Source organism: Leucoraja erinacea, chromosome 6 (genome assembly GCF_028641065.1).
Source record: "Leucoraja erinacea ecotype New England chromosome 6, Leri_hhj_1, whole genome shotgun sequence".
Classification (NCBI taxonomy): Eukaryota; Metazoa; Chordata; class Chondrichthyes; order Rajiformes; family Rajidae; genus Leucoraja; species Leucoraja erinaceus.
In genome coordinates this window covers 64,981,486-65,008,730 of record NC_073382.1, presented here as the reverse complement: position 1 = coordinate 65,008,730, position 27,245 = coordinate 64,981,486, and the positions used below count along the sequence as shown (strand labels likewise).

General features: G+C 39.7%; 1 protein-coding gene across 1 annotated transcript in view; it reads left to right on the top strand.

Moving 5' to 3' along the window:
- The window catches only part of grm5b (glutamate receptor, metabotropic 5b), a 473,006-nt gene extending 447,217 nt beyond the window's left edge, over positions 1–25,789 (top strand). The window contains 1 exon segment of the mRNA XM_055637258.1: positions 19,551–25,789. Within this exon segment, the coding sequence (XP_055493233.1) occupies positions 19,551–20,367 (817 nt within the window). The 3' untranslated portion in view covers positions 20,368–25,789.
- Positions 25,790–27,245: the final 1,456 nt, after the last annotated feature.

The following is a 27,245-nucleotide window of genomic DNA, read 5'->3' as shown; positions in this document are numbered from 1 at the left end:
AGGCAGGAAAATGAGATGAGGAGGCAGAGATCAGCCATGATTGAATGGTGGAGTAGACTCAATGGGCCGAATGGCCTAATTCTACTCCTACAACTTGTGAACTTGTATTTCGATACCTACACACAAATGTTTGCTATATTGCTCAGTCATTTTCATCTCATCATAGCAGTAGAGGCAGTAATCTTTTTTTGTGTTGACTAAGTTAACATCCCCACTATATTGAAAGAAGAATGGATAAATTGTTGTAAATATTTGACTCTGGGGAAATGATTTGATTAGTTTCAAATTAATTACACAGAATATCTAAAAAACTGTGATACAACTCACAATGCTTTTTATTAGATGGTTAAAAATAAGTTGAAAAGTGCTTTACCATGATGGAACTAAGTCTCCTTTCCAAAGTTATAGCCAGGCCAGGCTTGTTTGGTGTGTTGATTATCCAATGACTTAAATGCTGATTAGCAAAATCTAGATCAGAAAAATCAAAGGAGATTATTGTCCTTTCCACCTGGTGTCATAACACCTCACAACTCAATAGTAACTGAAAATGACACCAGGTATTCACAATGGTATACAATATTCATAATGTTGTTTTGCAGCATATCTCCTTCATAGTTACCGCGACATGCTGTAGTTTCACATAGATGAATCATTTTAAAAGCAATGATGAATCAGAGAAAAACCAGAGATATGCTAATAAAAAAATCAAAAGGCATTTAAATATTTCCCAAATTGGCCACAATGACAAATTCAAGGAGAAGACTGTTTTTCTTCTTTGTTACTGGGATCTGCAACTCCATTTCAATGATGTTGGGCCAGGCGATTTGTAATCAAATTGTTGTCCATGCCCTCTCTCCGCCAATGGTTTCCTGGGCTGGTTGCAATAGCTGAGGGAGCTGATTCTCCACACCCAGAGGATGAGTACAAGTCCACAGGTTCACAAGTTATTGGAGGAGAATTAGGCCATTCGGCCTGTCGAGTCTACTCCACCATCCAATCATGGCTGATCTCTGCCTCATCCCATTTTCCTGCCTTCTCCCCATAACCCTTGACATCCAATCAAGAATGTGTCTATCTCCGCCTTAAAAATATCCACTGACTTGGCCTCCACAGCTCTCTGTGGCAATGAGTTCCACAGATTAACTACCATCTGACTAAAGAGTACAACCTCAGGCAAGGTACCACTTAGGCACCACTCTGAAACTCACTACCACCTTTGACATCAAATGTATTTACCTCTGCACTCCTAACCTCAAGGCCTGGAAACCTCATTCGAGGAAATTCGACTGGGCCTAGTCCTGGGATCAGAGAAACAGATCTCGCAGCCAAATGCTGGGAATTTCCAAGGCATCTAGGATCCTTCATTGGGATTTTCATGTTATTCAGCCTCTTCTGCCATAAAGGGCCACATAAGCCTATGACAGATAAATAAGAAGATCTGAATGCCGGATATTCCCTCCAGAACCATTGGCCACAGTCAGGCAGAACATACAAAAGCTGTAAAGCATGTTCACTAGATTCAAGGACATTGTAAAACAAAGTTATGTATAAAAAGGAGGAGCACTTCGCCTATGAGTACTCCTGAAATAAATATTTTTTATGACAAACCAGAGCATTTATAGTGGAAATCTAGACATTAGTAGATTTATTCACTTCAATCGCAAGTTACTCTGAAAGGATCTGACATTTCTAACTTTGAACTGGTTATTAAGGCATCACAATCAAAACAGATTATCAATTCAGTTAAATGTTTGTGTAGTTATTAAGTAGGTGTTGTTTTAAATAAATCTTCTTACAAAGTGACTTTCTCCCTCGGCTGTGTTCAAGAAGGAACTGCAGATGCTGGAATATCGAAGGTACACAAAATTGCTGGGGAAACTCAGCGGGTGCGGCAGCATCTATGGAGCGAAGGAAATAGGCGACATTTCGGGCCGAAACCCTTCTTCAGACTGATGGGGGGTGGGGAGGAGAAGGAAGGAAAAGGGAGGAGGAGGGGCCCGAGGGCGGGAGGATGGGAGGAGACAGCTCGAGGGTTAAGGAAGGGGAGGAGACAGCAAGGGCTAGCAAAATTGGGAGAATTCAACGGGGCCACAGGGGCCACAGTTTAAGAATAAGGAGTAAGCCATTGAGAACGGAGGCGAGGAAACATTTTTTCTCACAGAGAGTGGTGAGTCTGTGGAATTCTCTGCCTCAGAGGGCGGTGGAGGCAGGTTCACTGGATGCTTTCAAGAGAGAGCTAGATAGGGCTCTTAAAAATAGCGGAGTCAGGGGATATGGGGAGAAGGCAGGAACGGGGTACTGATTGGGGATGATCAGCCATGATCACACTGAATGGCGGTGCAGGCCCGAAGGGCCAAATGGCCTACTCCTGCACCTATTGTCTATTGTCTATTGTCTGGAATTTGTACATTCTGCACCTGAACTACATGGGTTTTCACCGAGATCGTTGGTTTCATCCCACACTCCAAAGATGTACAGGTTTGTAGGTTAATTGGCTTGGTATAAATGGAAATTGTCCCTAGTGTGTGTAAGATAGTGTTAATGTGTGGAGATCGCTGGTCGATGCAGTCTCCGTGGGTTTCCTTGCTAATCTCTAAACAATACTAAACAGATTACAAAATAAAACAGCAAAAGTTATTTAAAAGGAAAGGGCTAGGTTGACTGCCAAACCCCTCTGATGAGGGAAGTTTGAGACCTGGGTAATGTTAATTTACAGCCTGATCCGCATGTGTAGTAAGGAACTGCAGATGCTGGTTTACACCGAAGATAGACACAAAATGCTGGAGTAAGTCAGCGGGACAGGCAGCTTCTGTGGAGAAAAAGAATAGGTGACGTTTCAGGTCAAAACCCTTCTTCAGACCAAGAGTCAAGAGGAAGGGAAACTCGAGGTATGAAAAGGTTCAGAATGAATCAGAGCCGGCACCGATAACCAAGGAAAGATGTGCCTGCTCACAGTAAGTAGCTCACTCAGATGAGCAGTGGGAAACTGTAGCTGGCGGTTATCAGTGCTCAATACCTGCGAACACTACAAGTTTGACCCAGTCTCCGATAATCAAGGAAACACCAGCAGTACACAGACTTTGCCTTGTTAGGTCTCAACCACAATTGAAAAGTTCCTGAGTATTAATCATTTGTTGCTAATTTGTATCAAATGAAAGGTCACTGCAGCTCGTATGCTATGATGAAAGAGTTTAGGTGGGCTTTAGTTTGGAAAGGAGAATAAAACCCCTGTCCCACTTTCCCGAGTTACGAATTCTCCCAAGTTTTCCACTTGATTCAAACTCGGAGAATGTCCGTAGCGAGTCCGTAGGAGGCCATAGGAGCCCGTAGACATTTCGTAGCGGCTCGTAATGCCAACGTAGGTACCCGGGGCATCAAGTAAGTCGGAACGTTTTTTCAGCATGTTGAAAAATGTCCACGAGTAAAAAAAATAGCCTCAAGTACCTACGGCTGGCATCTCCAAATTTGAATCAAGGTGAAAACTCGGGGGAATTCGTGAGTAACTCGGGAAAGTGGGACAGGGCCTTAACATATTGCATCAGTGTTAATATTTTATTCTTTGGTGTTCAGAAGAGCTCCTTTGAGTATTACATAAAGGTTGGCAACACATTTTTGGTTTTGGTAATATTTTAGTTCATTATTGTCACATGTACCGAGGCGGCATAGTGGCGCAGCGGTAGAGTTGTTGTCCCACAGCGCAAGAAACCCTGGTTTGATCCTGACTATGGGTGCAGTCTATATGGAATTTGTACATTCTCTCTGTGACCATGTCAGATTTCCCTGGTTTCCTCCCACACTCCAAACACATATAGTTTTGTAGGTTAAATGGCTTATGTAAAATTGTAAATTGTCCCTAGTGTGTGGGGTAGTGCTAGTGTACTGGGCGATTGCTGGTCGCCGTGGACTCTGTGCACCTTAGGCCTGTTTCCATGCTGTATCTCCAAAGTCAAAATACAGTGAAAAAATTGGTTTTGTGTGCTATCCAGGTAAAACATCGATACATGCTTACAATTAAAACCAGACATTAGTATAACAGAGAAAGGTGGCAGCATGCAGAATATAGTGTTATAGCTACAGAGAATGGGCAGATTAAAAAAAAAACAAGGGCCACTGTGAGGTGGATTGGTAGATCAGGAATGCATCTTTAAAAGATGGAGACCAACGCATGAGAAATCTGTTGAAGAGTGACGGTAACAGGGAGAAAAGGGAATGTTTATGGTCCTTGATTATACAATATGATGCGATATGATATGATAGAACTTTATTATCCCAGAAGGGAAATTGATCTGCCAACAGTCATAACATACACAATGCATGTAACATATGTTGGTGGCTTTCTCACGATAGCATGAAGTGTAGAAATAATCCACGAGTAGGGAATTGGTTTCTGTGATGGACTGGGCTGCATCAACAACACTCTGCAATTGTTTCCAGTGTTGGGTAGAACTATTGCCAATCCTAGCTGTGATGTATCCTGGTAGGATGCTCTCTGTGGTGCACATGTAGACATTAGTAACACTCATTTTTCAGATTCCTGAGGAAGAACATTCTTTGCTGTGCTTTCCTAGCCACACATTCACTGTAATTGGCAAATTGTTGATGATATTTATGCCTGGGAACTTGAAGTTCTTGACCATTTGGGGAACTTTTTCCTGAGTACATCACTGGGACAAATTTCCGCTTTGGAAGCCAGTTGGGGTCCTATATAAAAAACAATTCCTAATCTGCAGATTCTGAGGAAGATACACATTTTCAGAGAGTTAATCGCACCATGTATTCTGAAAGCTGGTTAACTCTCACAGTTTTTCTTCTTGGGTTAATTCATCCCATAGGGATGCGACGACCTGATGACTTCTTTTCATTGCAACTATTCATGTATTGGTAGCTTTCTTATGCCACCATACTTTCACCTTATTTTATGCTATGATTGATAGAGAAAAGGGTACTTTCTAGTGCATCCAGATCCATAAATATTGTTGATAAATTGCCTGCACCAGAACAAGAGTCAAGGTTATGCTTCATATAAAAATACAGACTGTAAATAGCTAATAATAATGTTGAGATTCAGATGGATTGAATGGTGATTCCATTGCTAAATGCGTCAGGGGAAATCATACAAAATGTTTTGTATTTACCCCAGAGGGGATCACTGGTCATATTTCTGTTTCCTAGCTAACTTAATTGGGCTATTAGTGTTAATTTTGCTAATGTTATGGGATTTGTGTGATATTAAATGTAATTTTCTAAGGGCTATGCTGAGTTTAAAACAAAATTGTTTTATTTAGCTATTTAATGTTGTATTCCTAGTGCAAAGTCAGGATGCAAAGATGAATAGATATATTTTCTTTGGTCACTATATTGGGTCATAATTATTTATGAAATAACTTTAAACTTAAACAATGATGTAAAACAATCATAAATATCACCCCAATAATATAAGATCACACTTTTAATCACAAAATCCTTTCAAGGCAGATATAATTCAAATCTCACAATTAGATTAGTCTAATTAACAGATTAGGTGTTTCTACTTAATAGAAAATTAACAGGTGGTTTCCTGAGCAACAGCCAAACTGCTGGATGGTTTTGTATTTGTGTTTGGGCAGAGTGACCTGTATTTCAGTAGGAAATTCCCCAGGTCCTTACCTTTCACCCCACCAGCCTGTACATACATCATTCTAGTGATGAAAGAACACAGCGGGCCAGGCAGCATCCATACAGGGCCATTCCTATTGTTTTCTTTAACGAAGTACTTCCAAAACAGGTGACCCACATCAAGACTAAACAGCCCATGTATCTTAACCTGGGCGAATTGGGTTGTGGGGTGTGATTACCCATACTGCCGCTAAATTTGAACACGTTATTAAGAACTAATACAAAACAAAATAGAGTAACTGCAGAACTCCGAGCTGATTCCCTGTCATTCTGAAATCTATTAATAGAGGCAGCAACAATGGGGTCTGATATCAATCTTTTTGGTTCACTACAGACACTTTCCTACTGAACCACTGGTCACCCAGCCCAAATACAAATACAGGAAACACCTCTGGCCATTTGGGTTATGCAAATTAACCCTTACGAAACTCACAGCATATGTTCCATGCATGAAACCAAAATAAACTAATCTCATCTGCCTGCACATGATTCATATCCCTCCATTCCCTGCATATCTATGTATACATTTAAAAACCTCTTAGATGCCACTATCGTATCTGCCTCCACCACCATCCCCAGCAACTCATTTCAGATACCCATGACACGCTATGCAAAAAACCTGTCCCTCACATCTCCTTTAAGATTTGCTCCTTTCACCTTACGATTATGTCCTCCAATCTTTGACTAATCTAGTATGTAGTTTGGAAAGGAGGTTCTGACTGTCTACCCGATCTATGCCTTTCATAATTTTGTATACTTCTCTCAGGTCTCCCCTCAACCTACAGTGTTCTAGAGAAAACAATCCAAGTTTGTCCAACCTCTCCTTGTAGCTAATACCCCCTAATCCAGGCAGCATTCTGGTAAATCTTGTCTGCACCCTCTATAAAACCTCTACATCATTCCTGTAATGAGGCAACCAGAACTGCACGTAATGCTCCAAATAAACCCAGGTCTCCTGTACCGTTTTGAATATCATATGGTAATCGGGAATGATCTTGAACATGGTGGCGCAGTGGTAGAGTTGTTGCCTTACAGCGAATGCAGTGCTGGAGACCCAGGTTCAATCCTGATTACATTGCTGTCTGTACGGAGTTTGTACATTCACCCCGTGACCTGCGTGGGTTTTCTCCGAGATCTTCGGTTTCCTCCCACATTCCAAAGACGTACGGGTTTGAAGGTTAATTAGTTTGGTAAATGTAAAAATATTGTTCCTAGTGGGTGTAGGATAGTGTTAATTTGTGCGGATCGCTGGTCAGCGCGGACCCGGTGGGCTGAAGGGCCTGTTTCCATGCTGTATCACTAAACTAAACTAAATTCACCTTCTGAGTCACTGGGAAAGTGCAGTATCTAAGCCGGAGGCTCACTTCTTAGATGCTGGCAGAAAAATGTGTGCAAACTTGAATGTGTTTGCCTGTTGTACATCTGACAAACACTGACGCACCACAAATTTTATGATATGACTATATTAAGCAACGATGCATGTGGAAAGTTGCCACATTTGGGACATTAAAACCTGTTCTAACCCTAGCCTGCTATTGAAGCTGTACGTTTAGACATTAGCTCTCTGCAACATGATTTCAATGGCTACATGCTTCAGTTAGAATATATAACCTGCCATTCCTTAATTCAACAGATTTAATCAGTTACTAATAAATTCAAGCATCACAGGCCCTTAGGAGGAGGACCCCAAGCACCTGCACTAATAATTGAATGTGTCCTTCATTTAAAATGAAATACAACTTTCAAGGAATTAACTAACTAAAGCATAAATTTCATTTATTTTCAATTAATTTAAATGCATCCAGGGAATTTCTCAGCTGTCAATACCTGCTTCTATTCTCACCTTTCCTGGCTGTTACATGTCCTGTACAAAAAAAAAAAACCATATGACTCATGATTTTAACGCACGTTTATTTCCAAACTGTTTAAATTCAATTAATGTCAGTCTTAAAATATTTACTTCAAAGTAGCCTTCCAGCTCTTTATTTCCCACAAACTCTCAAACTATTGAGTTGTCAACACTTCAGCCTGACTAAATAAAGGTTAAGTAGATCTCATATTATTTTCATTTTCAATCAATAATTTTTCCTGGCAAGAAAGTCCACAGCCATGAGAATTAAGATACAGATCACATCTGAAATAACGAGGATCCTAATGTTTAGGTGCCAATTACCAGTGGTGAGATGGTGAGATTCTGTTGGAAGCAAAAAAATTGCTTTGTTGATTGTGTCACACTGGAAGTACGACCATGATTATGATTTGATATTGGGGGAGAAATGTACATTTCTTGTAATTTCTCAATAAAACTCAGAGATTTAATTTTTCATGGTTCTTTTGGTTAAGGCTTTGCAATCTAGTTTTGATGTTACCTTGATTAGATTCTGAATAGAGAAGTTGCTTCAATTACAAAACGAGGTCTGGGTACTTTTGATCAAGATCCATGTCATGTATCTGATGAATTCCTGGAGTGAGCACATCAGGAGTGAAGCCATGGTGCCAGTAGTTAGTGCAGCTGTCTCACAACTCCAATTTCATCCTCGTCTCTGGTGCTGTTTGTACATTGTCCCTACGGCTATGCGGGTTTCCTCCTGGTCCGCTGCTTTCTTCCACACCACAAAGATATGCTGGTTGGTTAATTGGCTCGTGTAAAATGCTCCAGTTGGTGGCAGAAGAATCAGGGAGCATGCTGGCAGCATTTGGTAGAATGTGCTGGAAGGAATTGCAGATGCTGATTTACACTGAAGATAGACACTAAATGCTGGAGTAACTCAGCGGTCAGGCAGCATCTATGGAGAAAGGAATAGGTAACATTTTGGGTCGAGATCCTGCTTCAGACTGAGAGTCAGGGGAAAGGGAAACTAGAGGTATGAATAGGTACAGAACACATCAGAGTTGGCACCGATGCCTAAAGAGCCCACAATGGTTCATGTTGGCTATGGAGGAGGTGATAACGAGGGGCGACACAAGAAGCTGGAGTAACTCAGCGGGTCAGGCGGCATCTCTGGAGATATGAACAATAAACTTGCAGTTGTTTAAGAAAGAACTGCAGCTGCTGGAAAAATCGAAGGTAGACAAAAATGCTGGAGAAACTCAGCGGGTGAGGCAGCATCTATGGAGCGAAGGAATAGGCGACGTTTCGGGTCGAGATCCTTCTTCAGACTGGTGTGGGAGGGGGAGCGGGAAAAAGAAAGGAAGAGGCGGAGACAGTAGGCTGTGGGAGAGCTGGGAAGGAGAGGGGAAGGAGGGAGAAAGCAAGGACTACCTGAAATTGGAGAAGTCAATGTTCATACTGCTGGGGTGTAAACTGCTCAAGCGAAATATGAGGTGCTGCTCCTCCAATTTGTGGTGGGACTCATTCTGGCCATGGAGGAGGCCCAGGACAGAAAGGACAGGTTCGGAATGGGAGGGGGAATTGAAGTGCTGAGCCACCGGGAGATCAGGTTGGTAAATGCGAACTGAGTGGAGGTGTTGGGCGAAGGGATTGCCAAGCCTGTGCTTGGACTCACCGATGTAGATCAGTTGACACCTGGAACAGTGGATGCAATAGATGAGGTTGGCGGAGGTGCAGGTGAACCTCTGCCTCACCTGGAAAGACTGCTTGGGTCCTTGGATGGAGGGGAGAGGTAAAGCGACAAGTGTAGCATTTCCTGCGGTTGCAATGGAAAGTACCAGGGGAGGGGGTGGTTTGGGTGGGAAGGGATGAGTGAGCAAGAGAGTTGCGGAGGGAAGGTTCTTTGCCGAATTTGGAAAAGGGTGGAGATGAGAAGATGTCTGCGGAAAGCGGAGAGAGGATACGTTGCTGGCAGAAAAGTGGGGAATGTTGTGTGTGCCCTGAGAACTGGTCACGTGTCAGAAGGAAATTACATGAAAAGAATGAAATTATTCATGCAATGTCCGTTTCTGCCTGAGATTTCAGCGAGTAGTTATTGCAGAGATAGGCATGTCTTTGTGCAAGATCTCAGTGATTATCTTTAACCAAAACAAAACATGAATGTGCATGATCAGTCACTGCTTATCCTCATGTACCATGGAGACCCCCATGTCCGGTTGGAATCTGACCATAACACACATCCCTTTGATTCAACTAATCAATGCTCAATCGTTAGTTACACCCCACCCCCCAAAAGTAATTTGTACTCTACTTTCAATAACATCGTTTCCTCTGCTGACTGCCTGTGTTCACCTCTCTCTGCTTTTCTGCAGAGGTTAATTGGATAACAAGATTGTCCCTATGTTTATCTCTTCTTTGCCCTGTAGCTATTCCACAGACATGTTGAAGACTATACCTTAATGAAGTATTTCCTACATATCTCCATCTGCAGTGTCCTCCTTGGTATGCTATTTTGCAGACCTATGTGTCTAGTTGCCATGAAATGAATAGAAAGATTGCTATAATCCTGTGACCTCCAATGAAGAGAGGTTTTCTTTAAATAAACATCCCTGTGGTCTGCTGGCTCAGTTGCAAAAAGCAATTCTATTTTATAAAGGAAGACATATGTTTTGTCTTACTATTATGTCTTACATTCACAAGCTCACAAGTTATTGTAGAATTGGTCCATCGAGTCTACTCCGCCATTCAATCATGGGTGATCTCTGCCTCCTAATCCCATTTTCCTGCCTTCTCCCCATAACCCTTAACACCCGTTCTAATCAAGAATTTGTCTATCTCTACCTTAAAAATATCCATTTACTTAGCCTTCACAGCTCTCTGTGGCAATGAGTTCCACAGGTTAACTACTCTCTACTAAAGAAGTTCCTCCTCACCTCCTTTCTAAAAGAGAGCCCTTTAATTCTGAGGCTATGACCTCCTATCCTAGACTCTCCCACCAGTGGAAACATCCTTTCCACATCTGCTCTATCTTTGCCCTTCATTATTCTGTCAGTTTCAATGAGGTCCCCCCTCAACCTTTTAAACTGCAGCGAGTAGAGGCCCTGTGCTGTCAAACGTACATTATACATAATACATTAAGTCATACATATGTGTGTATACAGAATATGTGTGTTATGATTGTGTTTATAATTTGTTTGGTTGTTTTGTTGTTTGTCTTTTGCACAAAAGTCCGCGAGCATTGCCACTTTCATTTCACTGCACATCTCGTATGTGTATGTGACAAATAAACTCAACTTGACTTGACTTGACTTGACATCATACAGTGTAATCAGACATCTCCAGGCATGGTGATTACAACATCAACAATGTAGAAACGTGTGTGTGTGTTTGTGCATCTATGTGTGCATGTGTGTGTATGTGGGCAGAGGTGGTAGGGGGTGTGGTGGGTACAGCAGATTACAGATACTATCCCCACACATCATGCAGAGCAGACTGACTTGAATTGATTACAACATATTAATGAAGAATTCCTAATACCTATACATTAAATGTTTTGCCACAAATTGGCTACATTTCCTTATGAGCATAACTATGATTTATGCACAAAATACAATTTTCCTTGATCAGCACCATTCTGACGAGTTAAACATTGGTTGACGTGTTTAGCCCTTTGAACTATTGCTGAATGAATATTGGTGAGAGGCAACTGAAAATAATGCACATAACAACATGTGGATTGAATTGGTAGAGAGATGCATTGAGGAGCAGATATTTGACGTCAATGAATTCTACAGTCATTTGATGATGAGAATTCACTCCTAAAACTACAACACAGGTACATTCTAAGCCATTGTACCAGTCAATCGTTTCAAGGAATATGATTAATAACTGGACCTAACCAACCAACATATTCCTGCACAAATAATCACTCTATACAGTATGTGAGTGATGTTTCAGGTCGAGACATTTCTTCAGTCTGAAGAAGGGTCTCGACCTGATGTGCCACCCATTCCTTCTCTCCAGAGTTACTCCAGCATTTTTTGTCTATCTTTGGTGTAAACTAGCATCTGGAGTTCCTTCCTGCACATCACTTTACATGTACTCTCATACATAACTCCTTCTCCTACAAAAAACTACAACTCCTACTTTCATTCCATTTTAAACTCCTTTCTCAGTGACCACAATATTGTTGTTTCAATAAAGTCATCCCTAATATGTCACTTTTTACATATAAAATAATTTATCAATAAATATTTTTTAATTAAGTATTGACTGAGAAGTGTTATAATTGAAGGAAAAACAACCCAATTTTCTACAACCCACTGCATGTAAAATTATTCCCTACCTTCCCTGCTGGCCCTTCTAATGATGGGACCCTTGACCTGAAACACTAAATCCATTTCACTTTTCCAGAATGTGTAGGAAGGAATGTGTAAGGGTGGCACGGTGGCGCAGCGATGGAGTTGCTGCCTTACAGTGCCAGAGACATGGGTTCAATCCTGACTATGCGTGCTGTCCGTACGGAGTTTGTACATTCTTCTTGTGACTGCATGGGATTTATAAATTCTGTCCCTGGACATGTTAATTCTAGGAATGCCAGGTATCAATCTGTTACATATTCTCCAATGTAGCCTCCATAAATTACAGAGTCCAAAGCTGCTTACAGTTCTCCCAGTGTGGTCCAACTAGGATCTATTAGTGGAAGAGAAAACACAAGCTGGTATTTCTGAATACTTAAACAAAATCACATGTTATTCACATTCCCACAATGTTAAAATTGTCCACACATTGTTCCCAAGATGATAAGTAGTTCATTGCCTCCAAAATATCAAATGTATATTTCCAGATTCTTTCAGATAGAATGGTGAAAATAGGGAGCTCAATGGCCATGTATAGGTTGAAGGAATCAAAAATGAGGGAGACAGAATCCAGGGATTTAGGTCAGGGTATGATGAGTCACTCAACATTGACCAAGGACTTGAGATTCTGTGTGATTCCATGGAATTCCTAAACATGGGAATACATTTCCACACTTGTGCTTAGTTGCCCCACAGAACATCAAGTTTTATATTGCAGCAGTCCTTAAATAGTGGGAAATTGAAGTGAATTATTATGTTGTCCACTTACATTTCATGTTATTGTGTTGCTTTTCTATTCTGTACCTGAAGTTCAATGGGCTGAATAGAGGTCTGATAATCTGGTTTGTACAATAAATAATAACCCTTTGCATTTGAATCAATTTGTTGATCTTCATTAAAAAGATCAGTTGCATTTTGGTGTTTTGTTCAGTTTTGTTCATTTCACTATATATTTTCTATCTACTTAATAGTAGCTTAATATATTTTTAACTATATCTATTATATTTTTCTTCTTAATAGTTTAAATTCATTTAAACATTTTTTCATAGTCTCTGGATACCAGAGACTTTTTGAAAACACTGAAAATGCCTTTGGCTTGAGGCAGTACTAAGCATGTGACCACACGTCACAGCAACTGAGGCCTAGTACCTACTTGCAGCCTGCTCTGCCCTATGTCAAGGCCACGAGGTGGAGGCCTTGGTCCATGAGTCTGTGGGCACTGAGCTGGTCGGTGCAGCACTGCTCAAGTCTGGTAGAAAGGATGGATCAAGTGCACTTTGGCTCATGGATATTTAGTTTAGTTTAGTTTAGAAATACAATGAGGAAACAGGCCCTTTGGCCCATCAAGTACACTGACCAGCAATCCATGCACACTAACACTATCCTGCACACATTAGGGACAAGTTACAATTATATCAAGCCAATTAGCCTACAAACCTGTATATCTTTGAGTATAGGAGGAAACCGGAGATCTTGGAGAAAACCCATTCAGGCCACAGGGAGAACATGCACACTACCTACAGACAGCACCCATAATCAGAAACAAACCCAGGTCTCTGACATTGTAAGGCAGCAACTCCACCGCTGTGCCACCGTGCCACCCCATCTGAAGTATCTAAATTTTCTGTATTTTTTTTTAGCATAAGGGGAAAAAAATCATAAATTAGCCTTCAGGAAGTTATTTAAAATGCACGCCTGACCCAATCTGAACTCTGACTCAGAAACTGTCAAATTCTATAATGCGCCAGCTGCTGGTGATTTTGTCACATGCTGTTGCCCATGGTGACAGCTAAGTTCCATCCATATTTATCTCTATTGGGATGAAGTAAAATGAAATAACACTGAAAATAAAAGCTATTGATTGCCGCAGATCACGCAATTGAAGCATTTCTTTCTGTTTTCCTGTGCTTCAGCATGAAAAAAAGAGAAATGTTCTGTCTACGAATATTCCTCTCCATTCACCAGGGCCCTGTACAACTGCTGAAGGACCTTTTTGCTCCTATACTCAACTCCTCTCATTATGAAGGCCAACATGCCATTAGCTTTCTTCACTACCTGCTGTACCTGCATGCTTACTTTCCCCTTATCTCCCCCCTCGACTCCATTCAAGGACCCAAGCAGTCGTTCCAGGTGCGACAGAGGTCTTGAAAATATTTGCACCATTAGAGAACGTTTCCAGATCTATATATATGATTCCAGGACTCAACTCCTCTCATTATGAAGGCCAACATGCCATTAGCTTTCTTCACTGCCTGCTGTACCTGCATGCTTACTTTCCCCTTACTTTGGGGGGGAACTTCATTGAAGCGTACCGAATAGTGAAAGGCTTGGATAGAGTGGATGAGGAGAGGATGTTTCGACTAGCAGGAGAATCTAGGACTAAACTGCGGCCCATGGTTCTGGATTCTCCCAACATCGGGAACATGTTTCCTGCATGTAGCGTGTCCAATCCCTTAATAATTTTATATGTTTCTATAAGATCCCCTTTCATCCATCTAAATTCCAGTGAATACAAGTCCAGTTGCTCCATTCTTTCATCATATGACAATCTCGCCATCCCGGGAATTAACCTCGTGAACCATTGCTGCGCTCCCTCAATAGCAAGAATGTCCTTCTTCAAATTAGGAGACCAAAATTGCACACAATACTCCAGGTGTGGTCTCACCAGGGCCCTGTACAACTGCAGAAGGACCTTTTTGCTCCTATACTCAACTCCTCTCATTATGAAGGCCAACATGCCATTAGCTTTCTTCACTGCCTGCTGTACCTGCATGCTTACTTTCCCCTTATCTCCCCCCTCGACTCCATTCAAGGACCCAAGCAGTCGTTCCAGGTGCGACAGAGGTTCACCTGCACCTCCTCCAACTGTCCACCGGCTTACTTTCAGTGACTGATGTACAAGGACACCCAGGTCTCATTATACTTCCCCATTTCTTAACCTGACGCCATTCAGATAATAATCTGCCTTCCTGTTTTTGTCACGGAAGTGGATAACCTCACATTTATCCACATTAAATTGCATCTGCCATGCATCTGCCCACTCACCCAAACTGTCCAAGTCACCCTGCATCCTCATAGCATCCTCCTCATAGTTCACACTGCCAATTTGTGTCATCTGCAAATTTGCTAATGTTACTTTCAATCCCTTCATCTAAATGACTGATGTATATTGTAAATTACTGTGGTCCTAGCACCGAGCCTTGCGGTACCCCACTCGTCACTACCTGCCATTCTGGCAGGGACCTGTTAATCTCTACTCTACTCTATCTGCCGACAATGTCAATACCCTCAATACCATGCTCTAATTTTGCCCACTGATATCCTGTGTGCGACCTTATCAAAGGCTTTCTGAAAGTCCAGATGCACTACATCCACTGGCTCTCTCTTGTCAAAGTTAGTTTCTGCTTCCGATAAGTATCCTCATCGATAACTCAGGGCCTGTGATTTTGATCATGTACGACAATAGAAATAGAAATAAGACAAATGTAAAATGGTCTGCCGATTTGGTCTTGCCTGGATCATGCAGTCATTGAAAGTCAAAATTGGCCTTTCTGCATTCAAATGCGGTCCTGTATTCCAATAGAGCAATGGCTGGAATGCAGATGCAAGTGTAATTTCTGATAAAGGCTGCCATAATGTTGCAGCTCAATAATTTAAATTACATTTATGAATAAAAATGTTGTGAGGAAAATCAATGCTGAATTCACAGTCAGTTAAATACAAACTGAGTTTTCATGTCTGAAACCAGAATAAATCTGACTGCTTTGGCATTTTGCCTGGTTTTAATTGCCTTCAAGATAAAGCCTGAAGCACTCCAAACATAACTGTGTTACTTTTAAGAGTAGTGACAGCAACGGTCAAACTGAATATGGTTATTATTTCAGATTCTCCAGAAGTAAAATATGACTGCAGGAACACCAATTTATATTACCCACAAAAATCAGCGTAAAAGCCTAGCGAGGAAGACTAATTCAATGTGTCTGACACCAGGGCACACTATGCCACAGCTGCCCAGAAAAATCAGACTATTCCATGTAACATCTACAGACTTAAGAACTATACCACAGAAGAGAAAAAGAAGGAAAAATTAGTTAACTGAATTCATACCCTTAGTTTGTGCTTTGACTGCAGAATACAATATGTTTTAAAATTGAATAAGATCACATGATAGGAGCAGAATTAAGCCATTTGGCCCATTAGTCATGGCTGATCTACCTCTCCTCCTAATCCCATTCTCCTGCCTTCTCCCGATAACCTCTGACACCCATATTAATACATTGATAAATATTGTGTAAAGAGGAAAAAAATTCATATAAAGGCAAGTATGAGGGCACATTTGCTGAACTGATATTATGTTCTTGCAACTCTCTTAATTTCCTTGCAGAGGAATATATAATTCATAAATCAAAATGCCATCAATTGATCAGCGGAAGACATGATGTCCAATAACAGTGAATTATGTTACGTTAATTAATTTGGTCGGGGTGAAATAAATGTACTGTTGCTTGTTAGATACTCTTAATTATTTAACACTTCCCACAGTATTTTTACAAATTCTCTTTTGTACTACATGCCTGTTATGCACTATTTCCCTGATGAGAAGACCGGTTAGTGATCATCCTTGTGTGACCATTGTGTAATCAGATAGTGTGAAGGAGGTTGACCAGACTGGTCTTACTTCAATTGGGCCTTTATTGGTCTTAATACCTAACATTCGAATGTAACAGTACCCCCTACTGTACCATTGCAGCACTTCATTGATGTTACATGTAATTTTTAGTGCATTTATCTTTTGCTGGGGGCTCATGTCTACTCAAATAGGACAGGACAAAGCCAAATCACTTTGAACTCCATTATTTGCAGAGAGATGTCAATTGTCCCAAGGATTAAAATGGAATGCACTATATTATTCTCTTGTACTTACCATTTTCAAGCAGAGGTGTTTTTATTTGTGCTGTGCTGGGTTTTACTTAGTGGCATATAATAATAGAAATTACACAAGTATTACAGTAATTCAAACATATAAATAGTATGACCGCTGAGGACAAGGTGGTTATGTGGTAGAACCACCAAACTGATCTCAGTTTACTTAAGGATGGCACAATGGCACAGCTGGTAGACCTGCTGCTTTACAGTTTCTTTGGGTGCTCTGACGTTCATCCCGCATGTCCCAAAGATGTGTGTGTTTATAAGTTGATTGGTCTGTAAATTGCCTCCAGTATGTATGGAGTGGGTATTTCCTCCAGCTTACAGTCCAGTGGTATGAATATTGATTTCTCCAACTTCAAGTAACTCCGGCTTTCCCTCTCTCTCTATCCCTCCCCAACCCAAGTTGCACCAGCTTCTCGTTTTCACCCAACAAACAGCTAACAATGGCCTGTTTTGTTTATCATTGTTACTTTTTTGCATATATTTCATTCATTGGTCTTTATCTCCCTACATCATCGTCTATATCCTCGTTTCCCTTTTCCCTGACTAGTTTGAAGAAGGGTCTCAACCCAAAACATCACCCATTACTTCTCTCCATAGATGCTGCCTGTCCCGCTGAGTTACTCCAACATTTTGTGTCTTTCTTTGGTTGATGGTCAGTGTGGATTTGGTGGGATGAAGGGCCTGTTTCCATGCTGTAGCACTAAACTAAACTAAACTAAACTAAACTAAACTAAACTAAATGAAACTAACCTAAACTACTTGACACCAGTACACCATGTACCATGGATACATGAACAGTAGAGATAGACACAAAATGTTGGAGTCACTCCACGTGTCAGGCAGCATCTCAGGAGAATAGGAATAGGAGGGTCTTCTTCAGACCCAAAAAGTCACCTATTCCTTTTCTCCAGAGATGCTGCCTGACTCGCTGAGTTACTCCAGCATTTTGTGTCTATCTTCATTGTAAACCAGCATCTGCAGGTTCTTCCTGCACATGAACAGTAGAAGATAGTCTTCAATGTCTTCGTATCTGCTAGATCAGTTCACAGCAATGTGATCCTTAAGATTAACATCTCCAATACAATAAACTCTCAATCCATCAGCTCATTAATTAAGTACTAAAAATTTTGTTTACAAGGTTCTGATATACTGCGTAAATAAATTTTCACCTTGAAATTATTGAATCAACTCTGATAGTATGCATTCTGCCTATAATTCTATAACTCGACACATTCCATGCCTGTTGGGAATGCAATATAAATTGCTGCATGCACCCATTTGACAAATAGAGAAATGTCATCTATAGGCAATGGATACCCAAAGATTCAAAATGTTGGAGCCCCATTGAACAAGGGGCTGAATCTCACAGAAAGATGCCATTCTGGGACTTCTGCACATGTACTGCCAAACATACAAGTCCCACACATCTTGGCGGATTTCGGAAGGCCAATCTGTCAACTAGTCCAGTCATTGTACCCATTCTTGCCGGGTGTTCTCCCATTTACTGAGGATTTGCCTCGCAGATCCTGCCCAAGGGGATTGTGAGGCAAACATTTTGGAGGCAAAAGATAAATTTTAAAATATTGTTTTTTTTTACTTCATAATTTGTTTTTAAGTGCTTGTTATGTTATAGTTTGTTCTTTATGCAATTTAAAGACTGTTTATTGTTTTAATTAATTCCCTTTAACTTTGGTGTCTTGGGCCCAGAGCCTTCTCACTGCACTATCAAAGATTGCCACTGCTGAGGACATAGAAACATAGAAAATAGGTGCAGGAGTAGGCCATTCGGCCCTTCGAGCCTGCACCGCCATTCAATATGATCATGGCTGATCATCCAACTCAGTATCCTGTTCCTGCCTTCTCTCCATACCCCCTGATCCCTTTAGCCACAAGGGCCACATCTAACTCCCTCTTAAATATAGCCAATGAACTGGCCTCAACTACCTTCTGCGGCAGAGAATTCCAGAGATTCACCACTCTCTGTGTGAAAAAAGTTTTCCTCATCTCGGTCCTAAAAGATTTCCCCCTTATCCTTAAACTATGACCCCTTGTTCTGGACTTCCCCAACATCGGGAACAATCTTCCTGCATCTAGCCTGTCCAACCCCTTAAGAATTTTGTAAGTTTCTATAAGATCCCCCCTCAATCTTCTAAATTCTAGCGAGTACAAACAGAGTCTATCCAGTCTTTCTTCATATCGCTGAACTCTTGGGAAGCAGACTTGGTCAGAACCAAAATGACAATTGCTCATGGCGGGAGTGCAGGCTATTGTCAGTGAGTTCCAGTGTATTGGCTTCAGAGGCTGCAGTCAGGCCCACGCATTTCCTCAAGGAATTCATTCAACAAAATATTATACCTGAGATAAATGATCTCCACCAGCTACAATCATCTTCTCTGTATCTACTATAGTTATTTTGTGATCCCTATTAGTTTCACTAGGTCATTTAGCAGAGCTTCATGATACCAAGCATTTCCTCAAGGAATTAATTCAGCAAAATATTACACCTGTCTAGGTCTAAAGTTACTTTGGTATTGTAAAGTTACCTCTGGATTTCAATTCTTGTGTCAGTGTTTGAGCTAACAATAGAACGTAGTTGAAATGTAGCTGGTAGTCAAGTAGTCCTTATGAAACACAAGGAGAGACTCGGTGAGCATATTGTTAATAACTAAATGCAATTGTTAATACTGATGATGTCAGGATTCCTGATGATTGAGAATTAATTTACAAGGTAGACATTCACTAAAACTCCTTTTATCTTTTGATTCAATTTCTAGCTCCAATGGGAAATCTGTAACCTGGGCGCAGAATGAACGCGCTTCCCGAGGTCATCACTTGTGGAAGAGGCTGTCTGTTCACATAAAGAAAAAGGATAATACATCAAAACAATCAGCCCTCATCAAACCTTTCTCCAAGAGCTCTGAGAGTCGGCAAAGCAGCCACGGCTACCCGGACTCGAGTATTAAATGCCTGTATGATGTGTCCGAGGCAGAGGAGCACTACCCTGTCCAGTATGTACCGCAAACACCATCGCCGATCAGCATCGTGAGCCACAGGGCCGCATCTGTCAGCCGGGCGGAAAATGACATGCCGACATTCCAGTCTGAGCATGTGCAGAGAAGCAGCTCTTCCCAGGGTTCGCTGATGGAGCAGATCAGCAGCGTGGTGAACCGCTTCACAGCCAACATCAGCGAGCTGAATTCCATGATGCTTTCGTCAGCTCCTTCAGGAGTAATAGGGGCGTCTCCCATCTGCCCATACCTGCTTCCAAAAGAGATCCAGCTGCCTGCGCCCATCACGACCTTTGCAGATATCCAGCCCCTCCCTGCTATTGAGGTGAATGGTCGCTCACAGCTCACAGGAGGTGCTTCAAACACGAGCGTCAAAGACGGCACCTCTGAGACTTCAGTGGTTAAGACAGACTTTGAAGAGCTTGTGGCGCTTACTCCTCCTTCACCCTTCAGAGACTCTGTTGATTCAGGGAGTGGTTCACCCACCTCTCCTGTGTCAGAATCTGCACTTTGCATTCCATCGTCCCCCAGATACAACACCCTTGTTCTGCGTGACTACACTCAAAGCTCCTCGTCTCTGTGAATGTATAATGTCTGATGATCTAGCGATGAGCTGAAACTAAAAAGAAAACCTTCATTGACTTTAACCTAAACATAATTTGTTTTACTCATGTCAACAAATATTGGCAACGATCCTCCAATGGTTGAAGGTGGAATTACTCTGAATGTTGGAATCAAATGAATTCCACAAGCAGTTTGAGAAAAGCATTTTGGTAGAAAACTGTCTGCTAGTGGCCTTAAACCTTGTGGGTTCCTATCACATGGATTTTTACTTGTATTTGGAAAGAGGGCTGGGAAGAGATGACTTGGTTAGATGGTGTTAATCGCTTGTGCATTGATCACAATGACAGCTCAATAAGAAAACCCGTGATTGCAGTTAAAGTTGACTTCAAGACTTTAGCAATCTGCTACAAAGATTGTTATTATCTATATCCCTGATGTGAAACTGCAGACCTTCTCAAACGATTGAGACCAAAAATGAATGTAAATTTGTAAGATGAGGATCATAGTATCCAGGACCAAAAGGACTTCCATTTTTGTATGAAAGAGGTGGGGTGATCCATGGGAAGGGAACATATCTATGACCAACTTGTAAACAGCTGGAAAGGATGTGTATACATTATATGAAACATATCATCTTGCATTAGGAACAAATTGTTGAAGTTGCAGTATCCCTTGACCTTGGCTCATAGACGTGTTATCGTTGACAAAATTATATTTATACAATTGCCAACAAATATGTTTGTGTGATTGACGGTGGCTTTACATTACCCAGTAACGGAATATGTTTTACCACATTAATTTTACCCTGAATTTTCAAACAATTTCACTGAACTTTAATTTTCTTTGTGAAATGATGGTTTCCTAAATCTTGTGATAATTTTGATTGCATTATCAAATTATTTAATATTGTTTAGTAAGTGTAATTACAATTAACATGAACAATCCCTCTCTAATTAAAAACATTGAAAACCTTCACATGGGTACTTAGAGGATATTAAATTAATTAATACTATAGAATACATGGCTGAATTGTTGCATTGCTTGATTTATTATTATATTAATTTTACAGTATTAATTAAAAAGTCGCATGTTTTCAAAACCCATGTTTATACTGGTAATCCTGCCAAATGGGAAGACTGGCGTAGCATGAGGAAATCAACTAAACAATTCAAATGCATTATTCCCATTGGGTGGCATTATTCAAGTGCTACATTGTCTTTTAATTGCACATTTGCAGTTAGCATGTGAGTAGACTGGAATCAAATTTCTAGGTGGCCACACAATTGTAATTGAAACGGTACCAGTAATTTCCAATATTTCTCCATTTTATTTCGCTATTTTTCTGTTGGCTTTATTAGATTCTAGTAGCAAATTTTGAAACAAAAAATTCACTTACCCCATTTAGGAAGTAAGTAACCTCATTATAGAGAATACATGAGGAAATTTGTCTACTAATTACATGGAAGTCCGTGTCATTAGCAAATTTGTCCATGTCATTAGTTAGCATTGTATCTTTCTCGAGAGAAAAGGAAATTGTTGCTAATAATGACAAATTGAAATTTGATTTTTTTTTTTCAAATGGCTTAGCAATCTCTATGTAGACAGTGCTAACCAAAGGGATACTGCATCTTTAAGTTACTCCCATGTCACATGTAAATGTTTTAAATAATGCAAAAAAAAGCTTTGAGATTCAAAGCAAATCATGAATATTCATTTCAATGAAGAACGATACATATTGAAATAAATGTTCAGAGGTTTACGCGAGTGTGCATGAATTAGGATTCACACACGTTGGTACATAGTGAAATGAACATGGTATAGGGATAGAGAATAATTTTAACAAAGTCCAAACAATGCAAAAAAAAACTTTGGCAGTTTGATTAGAACTCAATTTTATTGGAGATGGTTGGATGATTGAAGCAAGATACTTTAAAAATTAGAAATGAGTATGGTTTGCTGCAAGTTTGCAGTTATGGTTTTATTGCTATTTACCCAGTTCAAGGATGATGACATCTTGGCCATCACAGTTTTAAAGTCCTTGAGTAACTTTCTTCAAACATTTTAAACATTCCGCCTTCATATAATTTATGCTCACGCAATTTAAAAAAAAATGAGGAATCAGTCTGGTGAAGGCAAAAATAATTTAATACGACATAAACAACTTGTTACTTCAAATGATTTAAAATTTGATTCATGGTTGCTAGTTTAACGTATATCTTTAAATAAGGGGTGTTCATTTGTCAGTCAGGATTTTGGCAATCCTATTCATTGGTAAGAGACGTAAATAGTAAAAGCAAGTAGCAAATCAGGCATTATATGTGGGGAGATGAGACTTTTCAATGTCTAAGATGGCAACCCTTTTTAAAAGAAATGGTTGAATCCAAAATATTAACTCATCTCACACTCCAGAAATTCCATCTTCTCTGTTAATTACTTCCAGTGTTTTCCATTTTACTCTTGGTTGCACTATTTATTTGCAGTTTATTATGTTAGAGTTTCTTTTTATCATAAATCTCTCTTTTCATTCATTCTAGCATTGGATTTTAGTTGCATTCTGTTGGAGGAACATAGATTAGCGCCTTTGACTTCACACATGCAATTATAAATTAAGGAGACCGTTGTTACACTTCTCCAGTAAAATCTAGATCAGTAGTTACAGATTAATCAATGCATAATTTCAGCTAATAATGCATGTCGTCACGATAATTAATCTTACACTTTTCATGAATTTATATTTTTGTCAATCTGTTGGGAATAACAGTCTTTATTCTAACAATCAGATGGCTTTCTGTATTCTCCTCCAAAACCACCTGAGTCCACATCACTAATCTGATGCTTTGAATAAACATTACTGTGCTTCCAAGCAGTCCACTTTAGCTTGGGGGAGAGGAGCAAGAACTGCATCTTTTCAGCTCCTCTTTCTCTTTTGTTTCTGCGCTACTCACACAACAATCTTTCTCGCCAGTTGCTTGTTTTGTTGCTGGACAAGGTGACATCATAAAGATAGCTCTGCGCACACACACATAGAGTAGTAAACACATTTTATCCATAAACTCTGTGCTGCAGGAGCTTTTGCATAATAACAAATAAACTGGTAAATACTCGCGAACAATAATGAATTGTGAAGGTGTGCATATTGGAATGAATTTAGCACAGAGCATACTTAGTCATAATAAATGCTTATTGTAAACTATGATACACAATACAAGTTGTCCAGCCATGAGAGACAACACTGACCTTTGCTGCAGAATTAAGATATTTGGTAACAACACAGCTTTTTGACACCTAAGGCTCATTATAACTTTACCATAAAGTGAGTTTCTTCTGGACATAAAACCATAAACATTCTTGCAACTGCTCCATATCTAATTTACAAATAAAGTTCACATCTTACTCATTGCTAAATAATTTGTTCATGTTCCGTAACTAACTTCATTATAATTCAATAGTTACAAGGCACCATTAATATCCTCTAAATTAAACTGGAACTTTTTTTTGCATTTGGAAATTTACAAACGATGAACTTCTATAAAGATTAGCCAGATTGAGATAAGGGTGGTGTAAAACTTGTTTTTTTGTGCACCTTCTAATTCATTGAGAGGTTTGACTACAAAGGCATCAGTAGAACAGAAAGTTTACACTTCCAGATGTTCACAGGTGAAAATGTTGGACAACTTGTACTACTGAAAATATACTATATCGTTAATGACAAACTGGGGCATATCTGCAAAGAATGTAGCCCCATTTTATTTGTGTTTAAATTGATTATTGATGTTTTGAAAGTGCAAAACTGTGACAAGGTATATTAGATTAAAGCAATAATGAACGCAAAACTAGTATCAGTACAGGCTCGGTCACAATAAATCCTGTATGTTTTGTGATAACTTTAAATTTAAAAACTGAATCCAAACATCTTTGAGTTCATTATTGTGCAATACATCTATATTAATATATTGTCTAGTTTACATACTATATTGTATAAAATGCAAGGATTAACATATATCCTTGTATTGTTAACAGTGATTAGAGATCATGGCCACATGTAGTTACTAAGGTGAATTTCAGAGATGGTTCAGTAAATGAAGAATTATTATTGGCACAGTTACTTTGCTTCTTCCTTTAATGAACACTGTTCTTGCTATTTTACCTTAGCAACAGCCTTAGTAATGTTATGCAAACATTATATTCATGGGCACATGCAACATTTTGCTGCAATTGATCAAATAGATGTGGAATGTGTTATGTAACCACTTTAAATGAAGGCAGCAGTTGATTTTTTGCAAATGGCACTTGCCATGTTTCTCTAACGCTGGTAATATTTTTGATTGCTGTTTTTAAGAAGACAAGCAGACGAGTGCCAACTTTTAGATTTTATTGTGGGCTTCAAGTGCTTCTACTTTTGTTACTTATCTTTGATACGTTGTGAAATTTCAATCTCTTTTGTGAAATAGCAGACTGCATTTTTTTCTAGTTTCTTGAGCAGCGCAAATATAAAATGTGAGGTGACGAGAAAACATGTTGGGGTTTCATTTTGGTAGATATTTTACCAACTTAATCTTATTGTGCTACCTCTTTGATCCACATTCCCTTCTGCTTATTTATAGCCTCATGAAATCTGGACGCATTGGATGTGTCATTATTTGAAGAACAAGCTGGCATGATTTTGATACTTTGGAATGCTACAAACACTGCCTGACTATTTTATCACTGTGGGAATAACTCGCAATCCATTTTATTATTTGTAGAATGAACATCATCAAGCCTATCAATAATAGTTTGAAATCAATGGTTGGGTATATGCTGCGAAACTAGAATTATATTTAGTCTGTCTTAATGCCAGTACAGTATTAATTTTGTTATGTAGAATGTAAAATAGCCTTATTGCCGTGGAACTTGATACATTTTTGGTATTATGTGCTGCTGTTCTTTTCCAGCAAACCCGTCTAGCTTTGTAAATGCAAAAAAAGGTAAATTATTTCAACCATTTCTAGTGGCACATTTTGCTGTTTGTTAGTCAAATTGTTTTCTCCTGTTAAAAAATGTGAAGTGTTTATGTATAATACAGAGTTTTTTGAATATTAAAATTATATTATAAAATATGTTTTCATGATGCATGTCTTATAGTTTGGGATATGGTTCTTAACAGAGAAGCAAACACTGCAATTTATATCTGTGTCACCCAGAATAATACATTGTAGTAAGCATATTTTTATTTTTATTAATGGGCTGCCATCAATAGTTTGATTGAAAAATAATGACTTGGCCAATCTTATTTTAAATTGTACTTCCCATTCAATCCTTCATAACTTCTATGAGCTTTAACATGAATTCCTATTCTTGAAGAAGGGCCAATGCTGTAAATGAAGCTTGCATAATGTCCCAACAGTTAAAAATAAAATGTCAATGACTCTTTAAATGTCAATTTGTTTTGAGAAAAATAAATAGGCACTCAATATTATTAGATTGTCATGGTTAATTTCACCACCATCATCATAGACACATTCATAACAGTGCATCTCAGCATCACCAGAAATATAGATTTGTGACTGGAAAGGTGTCGTTAATGTGAAGAATTCCACAAAGTTAACTCAAAGGCCATTCTAGAAAATCATAAGGTTTATGACTTGACTGTATGCTAATTTTCATTGGGGAAATATAATCAGTCACAGCCCTTATAATTCTGCATAATTCATGTTCATCTCCCTGTTTCGTCCTGATTTATCACTTTCATTCTTTGACCCGGTAATAGTCTGCACTATGGTTCTTACTTATTAAGATCTTGAATTCGTGTAAAAATATATGAATCCCTTGAGACACAGCAAATTATTCAAAGTGAATGTCATCAGTCAATGTGGAATCCATGAAAGGCAATATATTTTCAAAATTCCCTAAACAGCATAGTATCAATTAGAGCTGACAATTAATTGACATTAATTCTCATAACAGGATCACAAATAAGAATATTATTTATTAATTCTTTGATCATATGTGTCATTGAAAAATAGCATCAGAGTCTCAACAAATCAAATAAAGTCTCCCACATACATTTCATATTCGTCACTCCCACTGCTGGATTCCTCTTGACCTCCACTGCTTCAATAGCGTACAGCGATTTCAAGGAACACAAGTCAAGGTAGCAGGAGCATCTGAATGGGAGTGAGAGGGTAGGGATCATTTAGAGAACCAGGGCAGAGAGAAGTGGGAGAACAAGAAGAGAAGGAGTGGGGTGGGGGGGTCGAGAGAGAGACAACAGAGAGGGTAAGAAAAGGTAGAGGAGAGATAAATGGAAGAGCGGAAAAAAAGGGAAGGGGAATGAGAAGTCGAAGGGCAAAGATAGTGCAAAAGATTCAAGATTCAAGAGAGTTTATTGTCATGCGTCTCAGATAGGACAATAAATTCTTGCTTTGCTTCAGCACAGAATATAGTAGGCATAAATAAATACAGAACAGATCAGTGTGACCATATACCATTGAATATATATATATATATATATACACACACATAAATAATCAGATAAAGTGCAATGGGCTATTAATGTTCAGAATTTTGTTTGAATTGAGTTTAATAGCCTGATGGCTGTGGGGAAGCAGCTATTTCTGAACCTGGATGTTGCCGATTTCAGGCTCCTGTACTTTCTATCTGAAGGCAGCAGGGAGGTGAGTGAGTGGCCAGGATGGTGTGGATCCTTGATGATGCTGGCAGCCTTTTTCAGGCACCGACTGCGATAGATCTCCTCGATGGTAGATGAGGTCAGCCGATGATGGACTGGGCAGTGTTTACAACTTTTTGCAGTCTTTTCCGGTCCTGGGCGCTCAAGTTGCAGAACCAAGCCACGATGCAACCGGTCAGCATGCTCTCTACTGTACACCTTTAGAAGTTCGAGAGAGTCCTCCTTGA